General features: G+C 47.3%; 1 protein-coding gene across 8 annotated transcripts in view; it reads right to left on the bottom strand.

The window, feature by feature from the left end:
• The window catches only part of GRAMD1B (GRAM domain containing 1B), a 242,751-nt gene that overhangs the window by 165,899 nt on the left and 52,722 nt on the right, over positions 1 to 24,130 (bottom strand). For 5 of the 8 annotated variants that reach the window (XM_059183530.1, XM_059183486.1, XM_059183487.1 and 2 more), the window contains exon 2: positions 5,188 to 5,984. The exons of 2 other annotated variants lie outside the window; for them this stretch is intronic. In XM_059183530.1, coding sequence (XP_059039513.1) covers positions 5,188 to 5,561 — 374 coding nt within the window. In that variant the 5' untranslated portion in view covers positions 5,562 to 5,984. Of the gene's footprint in view, positions 1 to 5,187; positions 5,985 to 18,029; positions 18,049 to 24,130 lie in introns of those variants that run through there. One more of the 8 variants, XM_059183526.1, reaches the window with a different exon arrangement.

Raw genomic sequence — 24,130 nt, 5'->3', positions numbered from 1 at the left:
TGTGCCTCTCATACACCGCAGGGTGTGCACAGAAGTGATGCACGGGGAGTCTGGAGGCACAGCTCACCCTGCTTCCTTGGAAATGGAGCTGAATCCGGAAATGAGACTCTCTCCGAAGGCTGAAGAATCAAGATAAATGCACCACTGATACCATAACCTGCCAACCCGCTGGCACCCCCAGCTGAAAAGCCTGGCCCAACCAGGCTGGCAGAATCAGTGAGAGGCCTGAGGTCAGATGTGGGTCGCAGAGCAGAAACGCCGAGACTCCAAACCGATAGGACTCTAAGCAGCTTGAGAATATCACACAGACGAGGGGACAGAACCGCCGGGGGTCATGGTGGTGCAAGTAACGACAATACCAGGGATTCCTGGGGGGTAGAGAAGCAGAGACGCACTATGTCCCCTGGAAAGACAGCCTACAGGGAGCCATCCATACCTGCTCACTGGGCCCGTCAGCTTTCCCCTCTTCCTCCAAGGAATGAGGAGAGGATGCCATCCCGCCAGACATGGTGCCGTCCAATTTCTGACTCTTCACCAGATTCCGGCAGGTCAGAGCATTTTGAACAATCACCATAACCAGTTATGGCCAAGGAATTTAGGGGGATGTGCAGGTACTAATTCCAAAAGCTGACCCATCAACTTCAGACTCTGTTTTTTAGGGAACTCAGAGGGCAACATGGCCAGTAGAAAAAAGAAAAGTGCCATCTTACGTTAAATGATGGTTAAGACACCAATTCCCAGACCAAGCGCTGGAAGAACAGTGGAAGGCTCAAGAATCAGCTGCCTCAAATACCACTCTGCACCTCTCTCCCAGGTTCTAGAATCTATAGCGGCTCCCCAGTGAGCTGAGTCCCCTCTGTATACAGAGCACACTGTCTTGGGGATCTCAATGCACCTTTGTTGACTGATAAAGTGAAGTTCTAACTCTTCAACGGAAATCAAGTCAGTCAGCCCATCCGCTCACCTCCCTATATTCCACATCCCTCATTGAGGCGACTCATGGTCATCCATTCCCGTCTTCAAGCCAATCTCCCCAGACTGCTTCCACCACCAAGAACCTGGTCTCCGTTCCAAACCCTGCTCTCAGGGCGCCTGGGTGGCTCCGTCGGTTGAATGGCCAACCCCTGATTTCGGCTCGGGTTATGGTCTCAGGGTCCTGGGACTGAGCCCTGCCTCGGGCTCCTCCGTGCTCAGTGGGAAGTCTACATGGGATTCTCTGTCTCTGTCTCCCTCTGCCCAACCCCATGCTCTCTCTCTCTCTCTCTCTTTCAAATGAATACTTAAACCTTTAAAACAAAACAAAGCAAAGCAAACCCTCCGCTCTTCACAGTAAGTAGATGTGTGGCTGCCTCAGGCTGGAGAATAGGGATAGGAACACTGAGGGTGATATATATAAAGGGCACGGGTTTCCCTCTGGGGTCAGATGACGCTCTAAAATGGACTGTGCTGAGGGTTGTGTATATTGGGAATATGCTAAAAACCACTGAGCTGTAGACTTTAAAAATAAGGGAATGGTACGGTACATAAATTATATCTCAATAAAGCTGTCACGGGGGAAAAAAACTCAGCTCTGAACCCATCTCCTCCAGGAAATTCTCCCTGACTTATGAATAAAGATCATTCCCTTCCGAACAGTAGAGAAAAAAAAAGAACCTTTCTTTCTCTCCTTTTTAATTTATTCTCCAACAAACATGTATTGATCACCATAAAAGCCCAAGTACAGTGCTAGACATTGAGGAAACGAAGATGAACCAGACCAAACTGGGCCGGGGTTACTGCACTACTGTACCCAAAGGTCCTGGGCTCCCCAAACCACACTGACTTTACCATCTTCTCCACTTCTTTTTTCCTAAGGTTAAAGAAGGGGGGAAAAAGGTGGGGGCAGGGTGTCTCCCAATCCTCTTCCTGTGTTTTTAACTTGTGCAGTTAAAACCCACAGCCCCTTGCCTTCTGCTGCATCAGACTTCAAGGCAGCCTGCAAGGTGCTCTTCTGGCCCAAGGAGAGGTAGATTCTGGAGGGGGAATGGGAAGAGGATGTCATGCTGGGCCTGGTATGCTAATCCCCGCTGGCTGAACCAGGCCAGAGCAGAGCAATTTTCCAATCCTGGAACGGATGAGGGTCCCGGGGTGCTGCTCCGGGACACTTGAGTGTGGAAGCTTATACCCTCAAGCAAATGCAAGCCACACAAAACACTCACAGAATAATCCACAAAACACTCACAGACAATAATCCTTCACCGTGACGCGGCATTTTCACATGTGGAAAACGTTTTCACGCGTATGACTCCCGAGACGCGTCCCCCCTGCCATGGATGGAGAAGGGGAGACGCACAGAGCGGTTGAATGAAGTGGGGTATCCGAGGTCCCACAGAACTGAAATTTAAACTGAAATCTCCCGAAGATGCCTGGGTGGCTCAGTTAGTTAAAGTTTTGCCTTCAGTTCAGGTCATGATCCCAGGGTCCTGGGACTGAGCTCTGCGTCAGGCTCCCTGCTCAGCACAGAGCCTGCTTCTCCCTCTCCCAGACCACCTCTCCCACTCATGCTCTCTCTCAAATAAATAGATAAAATCTTTAAAAATAAAAAAATTTAAAAAAAAACAAACAAACAACAACCTGAGATCTTCTGGCTTCCAGTCCAATATTCTTTCTGCTCTACCGCCCTCAAACACCAACTCCTTTTTTCCGGGAATCTTGCTGAGCATCTATCTACAAGCTTCTACTCATTCAATTGCTTCTTTTCTCTCCAAGAAGGCTTCCATTTTTAAGACCTACACATTACGGTGTTCTGTGTTCACCAAGATCCACAGAGATGCCAACACGAGGCAGTGTACAGTGGTTAAGAGTAGAGAGCCGAGTCCGACCGATTTGGGTTCGAATCCAGAGTTTGCCTTTATTCTACACATGCACTCATGTTCTTTTAATCCGGCAAGCCATTACTTATAAGACCTGCCTTCATCTACACCTAAAAGGTGAAAATAATTCCTGCTTTTAGGAATACTGAAGATTCCACGGCACCCTGACACAACTCTCTTAGACACCTCTAAAACCAAGAAAGCCTTCTTTAATTCCAACCAAATCCACTTCCATCCTCACCCTAGCCAGCAATGCAAGCCTCTTTCCCCCATATTTTGTCCTCAACAGGTGTGGCAAATCCCAAAATCAAAACGGGGTCTCTCGCACCCAAAGGGAAAGCTGACAAACCGTGATGAACTATTTTCATTCAAGATTAGCTCCTGGTTGGCTCAGTTGGTAGAGCGGGGTTGTGACTTCAAGCCCCCACATTGGGCATAGAGATTACTTTTTAAAAAAAAAAAAAAAGGAAGAGAAAGAAGGGGAAGAAGGAAAAAAAGGAGAAGAAGAAAATGGAAGAGGAGAAGAAAAAAAATTAAAAAAAGATTAGCTCCCTCCAAGCGTGGCCTCCTCCCCTCTACTCTGTGGAAAGGACGGCATGATGAGGTACCAGACAGAAAGAATTGTTATCCTCAGGTCCACAAAAAGCTCTACAAGGATAACCACTTTCAGTCAACAGAAAAGAGATCCTGGAAAGCTTGGCATAACCCCACTGATTCCTCAGTGTCCCTCAGAGACACAAGGCTCATCCTACTTCTTTCTTCTTCTAATGTTTTTTATTATTATTACTATTATTTTATTTTTTGTAATCTCTGCACCCAACATGGTGCTCGAACCCATGACCTGAAGAGATCAAGAGTGGCAGACTCTTCCTGCTGAGCCAGCCTGGTGCCACCACCCGGCTTTTTCTTGCCTTTGTCCATGTTGTTCTCCTTTCCTGATCTCATGTCCCTGACCTCACACTTTTCCTGCTGTTTTTCTACCACCCATCTGTGTTTGCCACAGTTTGAGACTTCCCCTTCCAGAAATCATTATGTCTTCCAATGGTTCTACCTCCTCCACAGGAGTGAAACTCACAAGTCTTAATCTTTTTTTTTTTTTTTTTAAAGATTTTATTTATTTATTTGACAGAGAGATCGCAGAGAGAGAGGAGGAAGCAGGCTTCCCGCCGAGCAGAGAGCCCGATGTGGGGCTCGATCCCAGGACCCTGGGATCATGACCTGAGCCGAAGGCAGAGGCTTTAACTCACTGAGCCACCCAGGTGCCCCTCACAGGTCTTAATCTTAATTGCTTATACAAGTCTCTGCCCACTCTCCTTCTCAAAGCTGGCATTTCTCCCTTCCATCTCTCCTTCCAGGATCCCATCAACATCAGCTGGTACCAGACCACGTTGAGGAGAACATTCAATAAATACTTGTTGAATTGAAGTGACTGAAATTGAACAGGCTGGAAGAAGGACTCCTGGGGAAGGTGACCAATCTTTCAGCTCCCCCATAGGAGACAACCCTAGAGACAGGACCCTAGAGTCTGGAAGTAAATGGGCAGAGTCCATGCTACAAAGAGCCAGTGAGGATCGCTCACCGCCCCCCAAACCAGGCGGTGGGCTTGCCTCCAACACACTCCTAGCCAAGGTCCAACCGAGCTGCCCTATGGTTTTCTACACGGATAGGACAAACCGAACTTCTCCCACTACTCTGATGCCACATTATCCCAGGCAAAAAAGTAGCAGATACAAACCAGAGTAACACAAAAGCAGCTCTAGAGGTGGGAAGACTGTAGCAGAAAATGAAAACTCCAGCACATCAGCTACACATGTGGGCCAGGACAGGCAAGCTGGTGTGGCCAAAATACATCATAAAAATTGAAATGGGAGTTCAGCAATAGGAGTCTAAGGGGAGGCGCCCCTAACCTCTCGCACCTTCTGTTACCTCCACGTCTTAAATAGCAATAACAGTAGTACCTAACACAGAGTTTTCGCGATACAGTGTGCTCACCGTGATGACCTGCACGTGATAAGGGCTCAATAGATATTAGCTGCCATGGATTTACCATTCACTTTGCTATGAGGATGGAACGAGATGGAATGCGGCGGGAATCCCCCCACCTCCCAGGTGTGTGACACAGGTGGAAGTCGCAGGCCCCAGGCCCTGGCTTGGGGCGACACGCGTGGAAGCCGCAGTACTCCCGGCCCTCAAGCGGGGAGCAGCGGTGCCGGAAGCCCACTCTGGCCAGCCCCCCCTCCCCGCTTTCCTCCGCGAGGTGTCGGCCAGGACGCCCCCCGGGGAGGGCAGGGGAGGGAAAGGGGAAGCAGGCAGGGGGGGCGGCGCGGGGACGTACCTGCTTTCACTGCACTCGTTTCGCTCCCTCACCCTGAGCCACTTGCGGAGGAGGAAGCGCTTTCGGCGCGGAGAAGCGCTGGGTGTGGAGCAGTTGGACCAGGGGGTGTCCTCGTCGCTGGAGGGCGTGATCTCGATGGACGGCAGCTGCAGGAACTCCTTGCCCGGGGCCAGGACGCCGGGCAGGTCCCGGGTCAGCCGGGCCTCCAGGCTCTGCTCCTGCACGTTCTTCATGCGGCGCATCTTGAAGCGCCGGCGGCGGAGCGTGGGGGTCGACGAGCTGGACCAGAGCGGGCTGCCCTCGGGCGCGCCCTGGGGCTCGGGCACCTGCAGGGCGGGCGGCTGCAGGTTCTCCAACATGTTGGCCGCCGGCATGGGGGCCCGTGGTGGCCGCGCTCCCTCGGCGCCCTCCGCCAGCCGCCTCGCTCCCCACCCCTGGCCGCGGCGCGCTCGGCCCGCTCTCGTTGGGAAACGCTCCCCGCTCGAGCCGCGCGGAGAGGGCAAGTTCGTCTCCCGGAGCGCCGCGAGGCAGGCGCGCGTCGCCGCCGGGGCCGAACTTTCCGGCGGTGCGCGCTCCCCCAGGCTGTCGGCGCCGGTCCGCCCCGTCCGCCGCCCGCCGCCACCCGGCCGCCCTCCTGGGGCTCCCGCGGCGCGCCCGCTTGTTTTTCTTCCGCGCTCTCCCCGGCCTGCTTGCGTCTTCGCCTTAGCGGGACTCGGCGGCGCGGGGCCCCAGGGGGCGGCTCGGCAAACTCTCAGCGGCTGGCGATCGGCCGACCAGACTGGGGAGCCGGCGTGGCGCTGTAGGCAGGAGGAGAGCAGGAGGGAGATGGGGAGAGAAAGAGAGAGAGAGAGGAAGCGAGACACTGGATGAAAACAAGAAAAGGAGGAGGGGGGAGCTAAGAGGGAGGGGAGGGGAGGTCATTTCTGTCCAGAAGGGGCATGCACAGGCAGCGACAGCTAGGGTAACTGTAGGCAAAATCCCTTGGGGAGGGACTCAACCTCCGAGTAAAGGCTGCTCCAATCAGCCTAATGAAACAGGATCACAAACCAAACTTTCCCAAAGCAGCGATTGGCCAGGCAGTTCTCATTAGTCTAATGCCCAGCTTTTTCTTCGGGGGCAAGCAGGGGAGGGGGAAAGGAGAACAGAGCAATCAGGAATTCAGACCTCATCCCCCAAGGCCACCCAAAACAGGGTTGGGGGAAAACTAGAGGGCTTTTCAGCAGGATGTTTTCTAAGAAAAGTGCTTTCTTTAAATTATGTGGGACTGCGGATAGGGGCACGGGAAGGCTGGGCATAGTCAAGAGGGTGACAGCAAGGTTCTGGGAGGCTTCTTCCAAAATGACAAGTTGAGAAGACAGAACAGTTCTCCTGTGGAATCAGCTGAGGACAGCGGACAGGACATACCAAGCAATGACAGACAATAGGACCCGAGAGACACAGGACACACAGGACCAGTAGGGAAAAAGGACTGATCCCTCTCCATCTTGAGCGACCCAGTCAATACCACAGCCCCATCCCAAAGCACAAAATGAAGGTACTGGAGGGTTGAGCCCCCAGAAGGCAAAGCATCCAGCAAAGCCTTCCTGGGAGTTAACGTTCCTGGGGGACGATTCAATTCTGCTTCTACCTGCAAGGGGTATGGACTGGGTCCCCAAAAATATTCTAGATCATGGAACCTAGAAAGTGGAGCAGCCCTGGCCACTGCTCCAGGTATGCTGACCCACTGCCTCCCTAGACCCACGTACCTATAGCCCTAAGAGCCTGGCCGGAGACCTGATCCACTTCAGTGAGGCATCTGCCATCAGGACTGAGCATAAACCAGCAAAGCTTGTAGGGCAGAGGCTGTGAGGTCCATTTTCCTCCCTTCCAGCCCAGCACAAATGCCTCTCCACTATTTGCTTCCCCACAAAGTAAGGACAATTGGTTTCAAACAGACCAGGAGGAGCACAGAAGAATGCACCGTTAAATCCACAATTCAACTCACCTTTTCTTTGCTGCCCCTCTCTAGGGTCCAGTTCCCAGATAAGAGCTGATGCCCCAGCTTCCCTACCAGGATGAAGGACACAGTGTCCCGAAGCTGCAAGAACTCACAGGAAGAAAATCCGTCCCTACAGGTCAGCAAAACATCAAGCATGACAACCGGCCATGGGTCCATCACGCCCCAGAATGACCCATGGAGGGGAGTTCAAGGTATCAATGTCCAAGAGGCCAGGCAACTGAGGGAAGTCAGTTTTCAATGGGACAGAGATACTGTGGCCAAAAGGCCAAGGCCAGGCCCACCTGTAAATGACTGTCCAGATCATCAGCTGGTCTTATTTCTGACTCTACATATCCGGCCATTGGATCCCTCAAAGGTGGTTTTGGTATCACTCTATTTTAACTCCCGGACATGACACAGAAAGGAGAATCCCTTTCAGGTGTCAGACCTGGCAAGGAGCAGAACAGTTCTTCCGGCCCCAAGAATGCGGAGGGCCCAGGACAGGCAACTCCAAACTTCAGGATACGGAGTAAAGTCAAGGCACCAGAGCTGCTCATTGCCTTGGACTTCCCCCAAGGATGCTCACTGCCTTGGACTTCCTCCAAGGACAAGGGCTTTGCAGGGGATCGGATAACTTCCCACTGCAAGGAACCTGCCTGTTGAGGGGCCTACTGAAGTACGGGAGGATTCACCACACAGGGCCAACCCGTTTGATGGGTACTGGGGGGAAAGAGAGATTCAGAGGGTAGCAGGCGCCTTGAAGTTGATCACCAGCTCTCTGAATTTCAAAGGACGCATCTTAAAAGGAATAAAAGTCACCAAGCTCCCTCTTCCAACACACTGAAGCCGCTTTTCCCACCCACAATAAGATTCTGGACCTAAAATCAAAAATCCTAGATTTAATTTAAGCCTTGGGCACCGCAGTAGTTGAGAACAATCATTTACATTTTACCTGGCCTGAGGGAAAACCTCTTCCAAACGAAATCTGAAATGGTTTCACTTGGCTGAGAAGCAGATATCCCGAGGACATCAAGGCCCCCAGCATTGTCCTTGCTTACTTCCACGGCAGCCCCTTCTCCCCTCTTTCCTTCAAGCCGTTTTCCACTAAACGCTGTTCAGAACACATCATGCCATCCTCCCGCAGCTGTTTCTGTTTTATTATTATTATTATTATTATTATTATTATTATTTTTACCATGGCACCATTGAGTGAGATGATAAAGGGGGACTGCTTGAGAAAGGAAAGCCCCTTCGACGGCGAGCCATCATTACTAATGAGACAACAAGCCTGTTGAGGGAAGAACCAAGCCTCTCCTCCCTTAGATTCTCTTCAGTATCCTGCGTGTTTTTGTTGTACGGTAACCTTTTTTTTTTAAAGATTTTATTTATTTATTTGACAGGCAGAGATCACAAGTAGTCAGAGAGGCAGGCAGAGAGAGAGAGAGGAGGAAGCAGGCTCCCTGCTGAGCAGAGAGCCTGATGCAGGGCTCGATCCCAGGACCCTGGGATCACGACCTGAGCCGAAGGCAGAGGCTTTAACCCACTGAGCCACCCAGGGGCCCCTGTTGTACAGTAACCTTTACACTTTTGTAAAGGACTTTCACACATAACATTTTATCTTCCCAGTGACCCAGGAGTGAGGTAGAACTTTATCCAAGGTCATAGATTAAAAAAAAAAAAAGTCAAAGGCAAAATCAGAACTTGAACCCAGGTCTTCTGAGGCCCGTTGGAGGCCCCCAGGTGTATCAGCTCAGGAAAACAGCGGGTCCCTGGAAGCACCCGAATTCTACCAGCCCTCACCTGGGCTGGGGATATCACAAAGCTATATGCAGCTATTCGATCCCATTAGTCATTTTACAAGTGGGAAAAAAAGAAGCAGGAAATCTTTAAAAAAAAGAAAAGAAAAGAAAAAAGAAAAAAAGCAATTTCCCAAAGCAGCTGGTGACAGGGGTTCAGGACTAGTTTCCACTGAGTACTTCAGAATCTCAGTCCCTGCATTCCTCTCTCCACTTCCCCCTCCCCACCTCAGTCTCCCATCTGGCCCCAGCAGACGCTGTGTTCCCTGGGGAGCTGACCTCACCTCTGGCCTCCCAGACAGGTGGAAAGCTGGAACAACCTGGCCTCCCTTCCCCCACACGCAGCCAGGCTCTGACTTTAAATGAAAGGAGCTCGTATTACCAAGCAACTGTTGTTTATGCTCAGCTGTTCAGGCTCCCTTTTCCTGCAGACACAAGACACCCAGCACCTGTCTATTACTTCTGCAGACCCACTAACTACAGTCTGGTTTGCAGCCAGACTTTGGGAGGGAGCCTAACTGAACGATACGGGAATGTACTGTGAAGCTACATTTCTCCTGGGGGCACATCCAAGTGAGTGTGAGCTACAAGGGGCAGGTCCCCCACGACCGCCCATCCCACCTGCCCCAGGGTTGCCAAGGATAGGCAACTCCCAAGAGCCAAGGCAGGACTGCCCCATCCAACACAGCTGCCACACACGCCAGAAAGTCCTCGCCCTCCGGCTTGGGATGTGGGGTCTGTCTCCTGCACAACATGAGAACAAGCAAACCCCAGGGCTCGCCCACGCAGAAAGGGAAACAAGCAGCGGGCCTCCAAGGAGTGGACCTCGTTACTACAGGAGAAGCTGGAAATCTGACAGAAGTGTGAAGGGTGCTGCCGCACAGGGTTATTACCTGTCTTCAAATACAAAGTGAAGGGTGACAGACCTTACTCTCTAGCTCTCCTTCTGCGGCTGAGCAAGAGGAGGGGGGTGTAGGGGATTCAGGTTGGATGATAAGCATCTTCTGAGGCTAAATCCAGTTAGGGACTGGGATGTACGACCCAGGATGGATAGCCTGGCTTTCTCTGAACGTCTCAGGCAACTGGAGCTCAGTGGGAGACAGCAGCAGGAAAGTGATGACATCTTAAAGGCCCAGTCCCCACCCCATCGCCAGGGGTCTGTGAGACCCCAGATTCTCTCTCTTTTTTTAAAAAAAAGCATAAAACAAAATCCATCTGAACAGATGCACGTCTGACCCCAGGCATCTTGATGACTGGATACTAAACACCTTCCTGAAACCTACAAACCGCTTTTGTATCTTGCATGGTGAAACAGAAAATCGGGGAGTAATCAGTAGGGTGGGAATGGGACCAGGAGCAGGGAGTGGGCAGACAGGAGCAAGAGAAAGGACTGGAAAGAACAGGCGTCAACCCCTCCTGGTATCTCAGTTCTGTTCCTTTTACTAATCCCTACCTCATTTCCCCGTGAAGGCACAAGCTACTGAAGTAGTCAGAGGAAACCGCACGGGATCTGTATGGTCAGGGGAGGGCAGAGCCTGCTGGCTGAACGAACAGTCTCACTAAAACCACAGTTGGCCAGCCACTTCGTGCAGCATCTCCTGAAGAAAGGAAGAAAATGCCACAAGACTTGTATGGAGTCTAGTTGCCGAGGACAGAGCGCTGGCGAGGCCTCTCAGCCACGGGAAACGCACACAGCGCTTCCGCTAGCCTTTGGTGGCAGGGGCCAGGGTGAACAATGACGTCACCTCGGGAGAAGGACTGTCACCAGATAAGCCTCCCTGGTTTAACTGCTCATCAAAAGGCTTAGGAGTCAAAGAAGAATATTTTGCACAACAACATTTGGCTGCCCCGTGTTCTTGACACCAGGATACCAAGGCAAAGACATCATCTCTTGTCCTCTAAGCCTTACAAGGACAGTCTGTGTGCAAACCAAGGCCGGAAGAAACTTCCTGACGTCACCCTGTCTCCTTGCTGTCCTTGCAGGTGGTATGATCTGGGGATTCCACTACTTTCCTTGGAGGCACCAAAAACTATTGGCAATATAACGTAGTGATTAAGTGCACAGGCCCAAGGTGTGCGATCTCAGCATTAGACCCCATTTCGGCACTGACTAGCTCTTTGATTCGGGGGTAAGTTACTTAGTTTCTCCGTCTCGGCTTCCTCACCTGCAAAATCAAGGTAATAGCATCTCCCTCCTGGGTTGTGAGCACCAGAACAGTCTAGGACACCCAGAACAGTGCTTGGCCCACGGAAGCGGTCTATAAATGTTAGTCTTTGTTATGCTGAATTAAGTCCCCTTACCCATGTGAGGAAGCATGTTGACTTTCGACTCAGTTTAAGTACTTGTTTAGTACTTGTTAGGCTAGAGCACTATGTGAGGTCCCTTACTTAGTGCCAGGAATATAGCAAGACAAGTAAGACATGGCTTGTGCAGAGCAAGGCCAAGTTAACTTCGTGCAAAATCTAAGTGCAAACAAGGTAGGAGTGGGAGGATTGATAAATTCTAACTAGAGGGAAAGAGTTGGTCCAGGCAGGCTCTGTGGAGGTATTGGTACTTGAGGTGAAGTATGAATTCCAACAGGAAAGAAGAATAGGACGTTCTGGGATAAAGAAACAGTTGTAGTGGGGGCACCTGGGTGGCTCAGTGGATTAAAGCCTCTGCCTTCAGCTCAGGTCATGATCCCTGGGATCGAGCCCTGCGTCGGGCTCTCTGCTCAGCAGGGAGCCTGCTTCCTCCTCTCTCCTCTCTCTCTCTGCCTGTCTCTCTGCCCACTTGTGATCTCTGTCTGTCAAATAAATAAATAAAATCTTAAAGAAAGAAAGAAAGAAACAGTTGTAGTGAAGGCACTGAGGAATCAAAACTCATGAAGGGGGCACCTGGGTGGCTCAGTGGGTTAAGCCGCTGCCTTCGGCTCAGGTCATGATCTCAGAGTCCTGGGATCGAGTCCCGCAACGGGAATCTCTGCTCAGCAGGGAGCCTGCTTCCCTCTCTCTCTCTGCCTGCCTCTCCATCTACTTGTGATTTCTCTCTGTCAAATAAATAAATAAAATCTTTAAAAAAAAAAAAGAACTAATGAAGGGTTTTTGATGATAGGGAGAGATAAGTCAGGGCATATGGTAGGACATAGAGGAGATGAGGACAAATAAGAACCAGGTTGGTAAGTGTTCAATGTGTAGATTTTATTCTTTAAATAAAGAAATGCTCTTCAAGTTTTTTTTTTTTGTGAGGGGAGTGCTAGTATCTACTGTATTTGAGGCACATCCATTCTAGTGACTAGGACATACATACTGGAGGAACAAAATATGGTTACACAGAGGCCATTGGGAGATTACGGTCAACATTCCACATTTTCAGAATATCAACTATAGGCTCAGCAAATCATTCAGGTAAAAGATGGGGGAAAATCGGAAATAGGACAGGAAAAAAATGTGGAATAAGAAGAGGAGCAAGGAAAGGAAGAGCCCTATGAAGATCTATTCAGAGACACAGATGGGAAGAAAACCAAGAATGAGGAATGATTCGGAAGCCCGGAAAGGAGCCAACGTTTACTGAATGCCTACTGCGAACCAGGCACTGGGCTACGTGTTTACGCACAAAATCCCATCTAACCGCCCCAGCCACCCTGAGAAACAGATATCAAAACACTAGTTTTAGGATAATGAGAGACTTTATTTTTTTAAAGATTTTATTTTTTTGAGAGAGAAACAGTGAGAGAGTGCACGAGAGGGGAGAAGTTCAGAGGGAGAAGCAGACTCCCCGTGGAGCAGGGAGCCCGACTCAAGACTTGATCCTGGGACTCTGATATCATGACCAGAACCAAAGGCAGTTGCTCAACCAACTGAGCCACCAAGGCACCCAGGATTATGAGAGGTTGTAAAAGGTGACTTGCCCACGTTCATACGGCTAGCAAGGGGAAGATGGGCACATATTTCACTAGGTTCTCTTTACTTTAAAACTCACGCTTTTTCAATTACATCACATTTGAGAAAGATAAATGATGCCAAATGCCATAATGAAGTCAGGCAGGAGGTAGATGCAGATGATTCCATTAGATTTTGTAATTGGGTCACTGAAGACCTCCAAGAGAACTGCAGTGGAGGGACAAGAGAGGAAAGGCTACGGTCAGAAGTTCAAGAGCAAGCGGAGAAGGAATCCAGGCTGCAAGGTTATACCACGTCTTGCAGGAATTAGGCAGTTTAAAGAGTGAGTGACATCTGTTTTTTGTTTGTTTATTTGTTTGTTTTTAAGATTTTATTTACTCATTTGTCAGAGAGAGGGAGCTCAGCAGGGGGAGAAGCAGGATCCCCACTGAGCGGGGAGCCCGACGAGGGACTCCATCCCAACACCCTGGGATCATGACCTGAGCCAAAGGCAGACGCATAACCAGCTGAGCCACCCAGAGATCCCTCTATATTTTTTAATGACCTTTTAATTTTTTTTATTTTATTTTTTGAGAGAGCAAGGTCAAGAAGAGAGAGGGGCAGAGTGAGAGAGGAGAGAGAAACTCAAGCACTCCATGCTGACCGTGGAGCCCGATGCAAGGCTTGATCTCACACCCTGAGATCACAACCTGAGCCAAAATCAAGAGTCGGACACTTGTCTGACTGAGTCACCTAGGTGCCCTGAAATCTATTCATTTTTAAATAGTCATTGAGCATCTATTGTTTTAAACACTCCTCTAGGACCTACAGCTGGGCTGTGAAAAGCAGTGCGTGTGTTTGTGAGAGGGAAAGAGGTGGGGTGGGGGACACTAGGGCATTGGGATAGCAAGTTTTTTTCCTTTTAATTTGTATTTGTGTTTTCTTGTTGGTAGATGTTATGTTTAGAGGAACAAAACGTGACCATGATTATGCCATTTAAAACAGAGTTCTGCCTGTATCTGAGAAGAAAATTGAAGCTTGGTTGTGTACCTGGTAATCTAGCAAATCAATCAAAAAGTATTTAATATGCTGAAACTCTAAGCATACCATAATATTAGGTACAGTGAAAGGATTCTTTAAAGTTTCTGCGAAACTATTCATTTATTCCTAAAATAATTTTGAATGCCTATCAAAGATGACCCTGGCCTCTGTTGCTTCAAACCTTGGAAGGGGAGGGGAGAACAGAAAACCAATCCAAGAACTACAATTTGGTAAGAAAACACTTGAGTGGAGGCATGTGTCTAATGCTGTGTGAGCCCAGAGGAGAGAGATTTGATCCAGAAAGATCTTCATGGAGGAGACAGTGCCTACCCAAGGTTGAAGGTCAGCAGAGGACTTTTCCACATAGAGGAAGGAAGTATGCTTCCAGACAGATGAGCCACACATGCAAAGGCACTGAGGTATAAAAGAGAGTATGGTATATATATATATCTTATAAAATTTATTTATTTATTTATCTATTCATGTGTGTGTGTGTGAGAGAGAGAGAGAGAGAGACTGAGAATGACAAGCAGACCATGCTGAGTGTGAGTCCAACGTAGGACTCGATCCCATGACCCAGAGACCAGGACCTGAGCCGAAATCAACTGTGGGACGCATAAGCAACCAAGCTACCCAGGCACCCCGAGAGCACAGTATATTCTTGAAATTACAAACAAAACAAAAAAAACAGTTTGGGTCCTAATGTTCACTTGGGTGAGGGATGAGAGCAAGAGAGTATATCTTCTATAAATCTTCCTTCATTCACCCATTCCGACATGTTTATTGAGCACACAATGTTCTAGGTGCTGGAAAACAAGGGTGCATGAAAGGAAGTCTGTGCCGTGAAGGAGCTTATGTCCTGGGAATCACAAAATTCTGGAATGATGGAACGGAGACTTTCAAGAACTAATCCATCCCTGTATCTCCACTGTTTATTCTGATCTAGATATTTGGAAAAGCACAAGGAGGTTACAGATTTTTACTAAAATTGAAGATCAGAAAGGCAAAGCTACACAGATAATAGATGGCTTTGCAAACAGAGACCCAGACTCAGAAGAGCTAGAAGCTTAACTCACTCAAAAAGAAGGGCTCCAAGGCTCTAGGAAATGGTGCCTTTCTAGTGCTAAAGCCACCACAGAAGGCTTTTATTTCTAACAGGAACTCTGGCCATTCCACCTGCTCCAAATCAGAAAATAACCCCTTTTACAGACCAGCAAACCAAGATCCAGAGAGCTAGGAATGTTTGAGCCTTGCGCTCTGCATGGCTTCCAGGGTTGAATGAAACTGTGAGAACTAATTACCTTGAGATATGAATGCCGAAATTGTAAAAATTGCTTAGCTCTGATGGGAAACAACAGCGTTTGCCAAGCATCGGGAGGATGCTAGCCTTTACATAGCATTTCACACAAAAAGTTAGAATCGTTTTGTTATGACTCAGAAAAGGAGCTGCAGAAGGCTGGGCTCACTGGAGGGTTTTCAGTGGCAGCCCCTGTAATCTGGTTTTGGACAACCATTCCCACTGGGCCGCGAGCTGTTTATCTTTCTGCAAGGAATGCATCTGGAGGGAGTAACTGTAAATAATTAATTCCTGTAAAATTCTGCATTTACTGTGAGCTCTGGCCTTTAATGAAAGTCACACTGTCAGATGTCCCCACTTTTCAGGAATAGTCCCTTGGCTTCCCTGGCTGTTCCTAGGGACAGGCGTCCCCTGGGCTTGCTTGCATTCCCCCCTACCCTCCATCTAAATTCCTGACCCTCTGCACCACTGCCCTCATCATTCGCTCAATTCAGTGACTGCATGGTATTTTAAATGCCCTGAAATTGGGATTCGGGGATTCGTTACGCTGGGTGTAACCAGACTGGTTACGTCTAGTGTAGTTTCCCGAGTCCATGAACTAGAAAGCTCTACTCGGCCTTAAGCAATCCTAGTGTATGAAAACACAGATCTTTAAAATGTACACATCAAAATGATCATTCATGTCATACAAATCATTTGCCTTGCAAAAGGAATCCATTACAATGGATTGTTTTTTATAGATTGTTTCTTTATGGGTGTGAATATTTTTATTCAATTAATAAACAAATAAGGCATACTCTATGAGGAAGCCACCTGATGAGTAACTTAAGTGTCCAAATAAACATAAAACATGTCACTTAATGTTGAGTGACCGTTTCTCCCTATTTCCAGGAAAAGAACGAGCCCCATTTCCCATATCCTCAATCACTCCCTTGAAGTAATCTGGTACTTTTGGAAGACATGTATTAACTCCATTTGACAGCTGGAAAATGTATGAGCAATAAAGCTTTCTGAGGTGACCGAATTATAGGCATACAATAAACATGAGGTATTTAGTCCAATTTCATTAGATATGTGGTCCGCCCATCCTCCAAACTGTCCCACACAGGTTCCCAGATAAGAAACTGAGGCTCTGACAAGATAAATCTCAGACAAGGTCACAAGGCTGGAATTAAAACTGCTTTTTGCAAATCAAGCATCTTTCGGTCAGATTCTACCTTTATCACTTCTGGTGTAGATTTTGGAGTTAGCCTTTTTACCTCTATGAAAAATTAAAAAACAAATTGCACTCAGAAGCCCATATACTCATCCTGCTTTTGCCTCCACACATTCTGTGTGCGATTTAATTCCCTCAGAAGCCCGCCCACGGCAAGAAGTTAACAAGAAATACCTTGATAGAACTAATTCCAACATGTGAACATGCAGATCTGCACAAAAGATGTAATAAAACAGTTACTTGCTTTTGGGAAGGCCTCTTAGCTTTACCCAAATAGAATTCTTTTAGGTGGGGAGTTCCCTGATTGCACTTTATTATTTTTTTTTAAAGATCTTATTTATTTATTTGACAGAGAGAGATCACAAGTAGGCAGAGAGGCAGGCAGAGAGAGAGAGGGAGCAGGCTCCCTGCTGAGCAGAGAGCCCGACACAGGACTTGATCCCAGGACCCTGAGATCATGACCTAGGCAGCTTAACCCACTGAACCACCTAGGCGCCCCTCTGATTGCACTTTAAATATTACTTGATTTATACACAACTTTGCAACACCACCACGTAATAAAAATATATCTGTAAAATATCCATCAATAGATTCATACGCTTTTGGTTCAAAGCAAACATATGATAACAAGGACTTGAACCAAATGTGGAATCAGTCAGGCATAGGTTACAAGTGTTTCACCGTCCTAAACATTTTCTGATTCACCTAGGATTTCTTGAGCCAGGCACGGTCTTTTCTCACTTAGGTCTCCTAAAAATCCAATGAGTTAATTGCACTTTTTTAATGTTAGCAATAAGGACACTGAGGCCCAGAGAGATTAAGAACTTGAAGTATCAAGATGTGATTCAAACTCAGGTATTCTGAATCCAAAACCAGTGTTTTTTCCCACTCTACCGTACTACTCCATTTTGACTTTTTTTTTTAAAGAATTGTTTCATTTTATTTTTTGGATATTTATTTATTTATTTGACAGAGAGAGAGAGAGAAAGAGCATGCGCAAGCACAAGCAGGGGAAGTGACAGAGGGAGAGGGAGAAGCAGGCTCCCCTCTGAGCAGGGAGCCCCATGCTAGGCTCTATTCCAGAACCCTGGGATCATGAACTGAGTGGAAGGCAGATGCTTAACCAACTGAGCCACCCAGGCGCCCCACCATTTCAACTTCTTGTAAAATATATTTTTCTAGCCACCATTCAAACTGGTTCTGTCATTTTTTAATGAAGTCTTTAATTTGATTTGCAATTTGGCCAACAAATTAATATTTGGGAATGCCATTCCGCCGTTTCTTTGTTTAATCCAGTCAGTTTCTATTTGTTCCCTAGCTAAAACACACCACAAAGTCAATACCGGTTTTCTTGGGAGTTCCTGTTGAATTCTAAGTATTTTTAAAAGAAGCATTATCCCAATTATCAAGTGGGACTCACTTTCTAGAAATGCATGTAGTTTAAAGTTTATTTAGTAATTTCTAGACCCAACGTGGGACTCAAATTCACAACCCTGAAATCAAGAGTTGCAAACTCTTTGGACTGAGCCAGACAGGCAAGAAATACTTTTTATGGCCTGTTCAGGCCGCAGAAGCAGTTTCCCATTTGCAACTCATAACATCAGCATACTGCCACTTCCTCGTGTGTACCCAAATGTCTCTAATGCCTCTTACCTGTTAAAAAGTCTACCTGTAGATCTGAGGCTAGTCGACAGAGTTCTCCAAGTGCTGGTACCTAGAGGTTCTACAATAGAGGATTGTCTCCACAATGCTCCTATCTCCTCCAGGTACAAAGAGGAGACCGTGGGTCTCTTACGACAAATGGGGCAGCCCGAGGCTCCACTAAATTGGTTGGCTAACGTCCAGGAGCTTTCCACCCAGCGCTGAAAAGGTAGCTTACTAAAACACCTTTACAAGTCACTTTTCTGTGGTCCTCAGGTTCTAATTTAGTTTCAAGAGGTAAATCTAACTTGTTTTCAGGGTGCAGAAAGTCACTGGCTTAAATCTTGCCAGGCAGAGCAAAGTCTCCGTTCTTGAAGGCTTGCTCACGTGATCTCCTTCTGCGCAAGTTCACCCTTGCATCCTTGGACCATGGCACCAGAACATTGAGCTCTATCTTCAGCATAATAATATCTCCCCAGCTTAACTCAAGGAACAGCCAGTCAGCACTTGTTGGTTCCACTGCCCTTCAGGCAGAGATCCGCTGGGATACCAAAATTTGGTTAGTGACCTGCCTCTTTCTCCCTCCTGTCCCCCCCCCCCCGCCCCGCCGCCATCACCAACCTACCCACCCCCAACACACTCCCCATTCTTAAAGATTCCTCTACTTCCTTCAGTGACCAGACACTGTTAATCCAAAACTAAATGGTGGGTACCCCATCTGTGGAGGTGTTCAAGCAGAGACAGAACCTGCCAGGGACAGTCTCACATTGAGGTAGGGACCTGATGACCTCAGAGGGCATTTCCAGTTCTCAAGTTCACCCAGGTTCCTAGGTATTACAGCAAGTGTTTCCAGACTCCTGCTCTCCCTGTTCTCCGTTCATGGCGTCTTCTCTTTGTTTTCTCCTTTGAGAATGTCCTCCATATTCATTTAAATCAATCCTTACTAGTCATTAAAAAACCTTGCAGGGTGCCTGGGTGGTGCAGTGCATTAAGTGACCAACTCCTGGTTTTGGCTCAGGTTGTGATCTGAGGGTCGTGATCTCTCGGGGGTTGTAGGATGGAGCCTGCAGGGAGGGGGGATCCTCTCTCTCCCTCTCTCCTCCCCCTGCCCCTCCCCCCTTCGATCGCTCTCTCCAAAATAAATAAATGTTAGGAAAAACAAAAACAAAAAAAAACCTTGGAGCAGTTTACCCACACTGCCTTTCAACACATCATTATCATCTTGTATCATAATTATTGATGTGCATTTCCCACCCCTCCTCAGACTGTAGCTGCCATCTGGGCAAGATTTATGTCCCATTTATCTCTGTCAGCCTGTTACAGAGCTTACCGCCTCACACAGGGTACGGGCTCCGCAAACATGTGTGAAAGAATAAATGATGGGGGAAGGGGTGTGAACGCGGAGGGCAGCACAGGAGATTTGAAGAAACCCAGGGCAATTCGTTTCCCAGCTTCCAACTCTCTGGAGATTGTTCCTCCACGGCAAAATCTCCTGGAGAGGCGAAGGCTGAAGAACCCTGTAGGCCTCAGCCCCGCAGGACCCCTAGGGACAGCTCTGAATACGGTCATAATTTCCCTTAGATTACCACGTCACACTCACTACATCATAGAGGAGCCCTTGGGAGAAGTCACCTGGAACTACATTGCTCTTTGCCCAGAACATTCATTCCTGATTAACTAAAAGCTCAGGTTTCTTAGGTAAGAGTGTTTGGACTATGGATCTTTGGGGAGCAATGAAAGAACAGAATAGGAATACATTCGGAAATGGCTGCTTATCTACCCACTCTTAATGCCCTGAATTGGAGCTTAATCAATCCTTTCTCTCGTTGGTGATGGCCTCAGTTTAACCGTCCCTGAGAGAAGGGAATTCGCCCTACACTCTTTTGAAGATCTCCTAACTTCCCTCAGAAAACCCAGCCTGGGGGCGTCTGGGTGGCTCAGTGGGTTAAAGCCTCTGCTTTCGGCTCAGGTCATGATCCCAGGGTCCTGGGATCCAGCCCAGCATCAGGCTCTCTGCTCAGCGGGGAGCCTGCTTCCCCCTCTCTTTCCCTGCCTCTCTGCCTACTTGTGATCTCTGTCTGTCAAATAAATAAAATCTTAAAAAAAAAAAAAAAAAAAGAAAGAAAGAAAGAAAAGAAAAGAAAACCCAGGCTGACTTAAGTTCAGGTGCTCCCCACACCCAAGAACAGAACCATCCCCTTCCATGGTTCCCTGCCCAGAGAACGCCTGCCAATCCTGATTATAAGGCTGACACGAAGCCATAATTTATTCTTCCCCAAATGTCTGTTTATTTCATTTGAGTTCCAAAGCAGATAAATGCCTTAGAGGAAGCCAAGCCCCACATTTCAAAAGTAAGACACTAGGTTCAAGGGCCTACCCTGGGACGCCTTTGTTCGCTTGTTTGCTAAGCTACAAACAATGAAGTCAGTCCATTAATTGCAGGAGAACTGAGTGCAGAAACACATTGCCACAGCTTTTGGAAAAAAAGAAAGAAAGAAAGAAAGAAAGAGAGAAAGAAAGAGAGAAAGAAAGAAAGAAAGAAAGAAAGAGAGAAAGAAAGAAAGAAGGAAAAGAACTTTATTTCAAGAATAGTTTTAGATTTGCAGAAGTCATCACACACACTTCTAAAAGCTAAACTACTTCATCCTTCCTGTTACTGTTTTACTAACAGCACCCTCTTATGTCTTACTTCAGGACTAGAGCACATTGTCAAAACATTTCGTTTTCCATTTTGTTGGCACTCAATACTTTCTACGGGTAAGTGGTTGGCCCAGGTTCCAGAAACAATTTGCTTGTTTTCTCAGGGGAAATGATATAAAGAACAACTTACAAACCCAGGTTCTACGCTGAAGGTGGGAAGAGAATTTGATTTAAATTAGATCAATAGCCGAGTACAATCATGGTAAGACTAGTTAATATTTACTGCACACTTACTAAGAATCAGGCACCATCCCTTGAATCCCCCAATCGACCCAATGAATAGCTGTTATCCTCAGTTCCAAGTGAGAAAAAAAATGAGGCATGGAGAGGTCATTCAAAGACACACAGCTAGGGAGGCCTGAGTGGCTCAGTGGGTTAAGCCGTTGCTTTTGGCTCAGGTCATAGTCCTAGGGTCCTGGGATCGAGTCCCGCATCAGGCTCCTTGCTCAGGAAGGAGCCTACTTCTCTGCCTCTGCCTGCCTATCTGCCTGCTTGTGCATGCTCTCTCTGACAAATAAATAAAATCTTTAAAAAACAACAACAACACACACACACACACACACACAGCTAGGGGTACCTGGCTGGCTCAGTGGGTGGAGTACCTGACTCTTGATCTCGGGGTCATGAGTTTGAGCTCCGTGTTGGGTGTAGAGATTACATTAAAAATACATAAATTTCTTCAAAAAAAAGAAAAGGCACACAGATATCAGCAGCTGGGCTGGAGTTCAAACTAGACGATCTGATGTCAGAGTTTATACCCTCCCATCATTCACTTGGTCCCCTCTGTGGTATGGAAGGGTCTCAGTCTTGAAAGTCAGCATCATGGTCCTAAGTTGGTATATGACTTGATATCTCATTCATACACCTAGACTACCCAGTGACCATATATGTATCTTGTACAAAATACCACACAAATTCTGAATACCATCCCATGATTGGTTTGAAATAAATAAAAATTCAGTATGTGTAGATACAAATCTTGGACACAGGAATTCCCAAACCTTGCAGACATACTGGCATATCCTTGACATTGACAGCAGATTTTTCAATTACTTCCGAGCATGTAATACTCATTTATTTCCTCACTTATGGGACACAGTATAACCTAGCAATTAAGTGCAAATAAGTAGGAGGGGTCTGGAACTAGAATGTCTGTGTTCAAATCCTGGATGCACCGTGTACTAATAAGTTAATCTATCCATGCCTCAGTGGACCCATGTGCAGAATCAGACGGAGTACTATCTCAAGGGCTTGTTAGAGAGATAAAATGATACACATAAAGCACTGAGCGCAGTCCCTAGCACGTAGTAAATGCTAAGTGAAATCCATGATGGTATTATTTTTATGCCTGTAGTCACGCGTACCAACATTGCATGTTCATCACTGACGTAGTAATAATGGACATCAGGCAACAAGGGATTGGTTGCTCATGCACATCCAACACACACCACCGGGAACTATGAAAACCCACTGTATCTACAGAGCACTACTCACACTGCGTGTATGAGATCCACTGATCATTTCAGCACCTTCTCACTCACACACGAAGATTGGTAAAGACTAAGGTCAACTGGAGAGCTTAAAATACAGGCTTATTTTAAGGCCCCTGGTGAAGGGGCGAGGTGGAAAAGAGGAACGACTGGTACGGCTCTGATCACTATTGTTACCGTTACTACTGATACGAAGAGAACCCAGCTTCTGGGGTCTCCCATGTCTGGACTTCCCGTTTCTAAAGGGACCAGAGAACACTCCATTGCTTCCTGACAACGGGAGTGGTTTTGCCATTCAATTATCATCTCCATCGCACTCAACATAAGTTAAAAGCTAACATCTGGGTCTACCATTCAAGCAGGGATCTCTGTATCCCTTTCATTACGGGAGAAGCAACCGGGAAAGCTGATGCGGTGTGTTGTAACTAATGCCTCAGAGATGCCCAAAGCACAACATCCCTAATCCACTTTGAAGACTAACTGTATTCAGAATGCTCAGTTTTATATTAAGCTATATGTTATAGTAAAATCGGCTGCAGGGGAAAATCCTCTTTGAAACAGAGCTAAACCATTTTTATTTATTTCTAAAACTTGCAAGAGCCTGGTGCCAGAGGGGGGGAAAACCAACAAAAGTCAATAATAAGATACCAATTTAACCCTTGGCGGAGCTAGAGCAATGGCAGCTATGTGAGTTTTGCACCAAGGCGATGGGGTATGCATGACATCTAGAACCCTCGATGGCATCTGGAGGCCAAGAAATAAGAGGCTATTCTAATAAGGAACACTGGGTGCCTGGCTGGCTCAATTAGTTGAGCATGCGATCCTGATCTTGGGGTTGTGAGTTCAAGCCCCATGTTGGGTATAGAGATTACTTTTAAAAAGTCTTAATAAGAAACACTAGAAGCTAGCCACAAAGTCACTGTTTTACCAATGAAGCATATGACAGAGGTCGGTGGTTAAACGGTGACTAAGAAGAAGAGAGGGGAACTCCACATTTTCTCTCGGATCTCTTCCCAGGTGCTTAAAAGAACACTGAATTTGCTCTGAATTTCTGAAGAAAAGAGCAGGATATGCAAATAGTCCCTGAGTTCTTGTGGAAGTTTCCAATGTCCCCGAGCCCATAATTACAATTACGTTTCCTGGTGTTTGTTGATCCGCTCTCTATTCAAGACATGTTACCCCAGCACAGCCATTAATGCAATGAGGGAAAAGCAGGAAAGATCAAAGTAGAGCGCCCCGTAGCTCTCATTTTGACAGAATATGCTTTGCTACATTTCTCAGAGGGATGATGGGAATAAAAAGGAGTAATAATAAATAAGGAAATGCCATTTTTCTCCTTTGCTGGTTTGGATGGCAGGAAACAATGTGTGCCCCACCTTCCAGTAGGGGTGAGAGCCCAGGTCTAGGTGAACTCAGGGCAGACAGTGAAGTACTCCATGCTCCATTCTAGAAGGTAATACGCAAGCTCGAGATGGATCCAATCTAGAGGCCTCTGGTTGAGCACCTGACTCTGGATTTTGGCTCAGGTCACGATCTCAGGGTCATAAGATTGAGCCCCACATCGGGCTCAGCAGGGAGTCTGCTGAAGATTCCCCCCTCTCCCTCTGACTCTTGCTCTGCTATGCTGATGCTTATGCACACACACACTCTCTGCTTCAAATAAATAAATCCTCTTTAAAAAGAAGGATTCTATCTAAAAACCCTACTTATAAGGGAAAAAAGAGAGTGGATGTGGGTCTTTGAGTTTCTTAGCTTACAAAACATACCAAAGGTATGGGGAAAACAGCATCTTCAGGGAGCAGAGCTTTCTACAAAAGCACAGAGCTATTGGGAAGCAACATATTTAAATGTAGTGAGAGTTCTATGTTAGAAACCTTCTAACCATGCAATCCTACGACTTCTGGGTTTTGGAGGAGGAAGGCT

Source organism: Mustela lutreola, chromosome 1 (assembly GCF_030435805.1).
Source record: "Mustela lutreola isolate mMusLut2 chromosome 1, mMusLut2.pri, whole genome shotgun sequence".
NCBI lineage: Eukaryota > Metazoa > Chordata > Mammalia > Carnivora > Mustelidae > Mustela > Mustela lutreola.
This window is presented reverse-complemented; position numbering and strand designations above follow the sequence as displayed.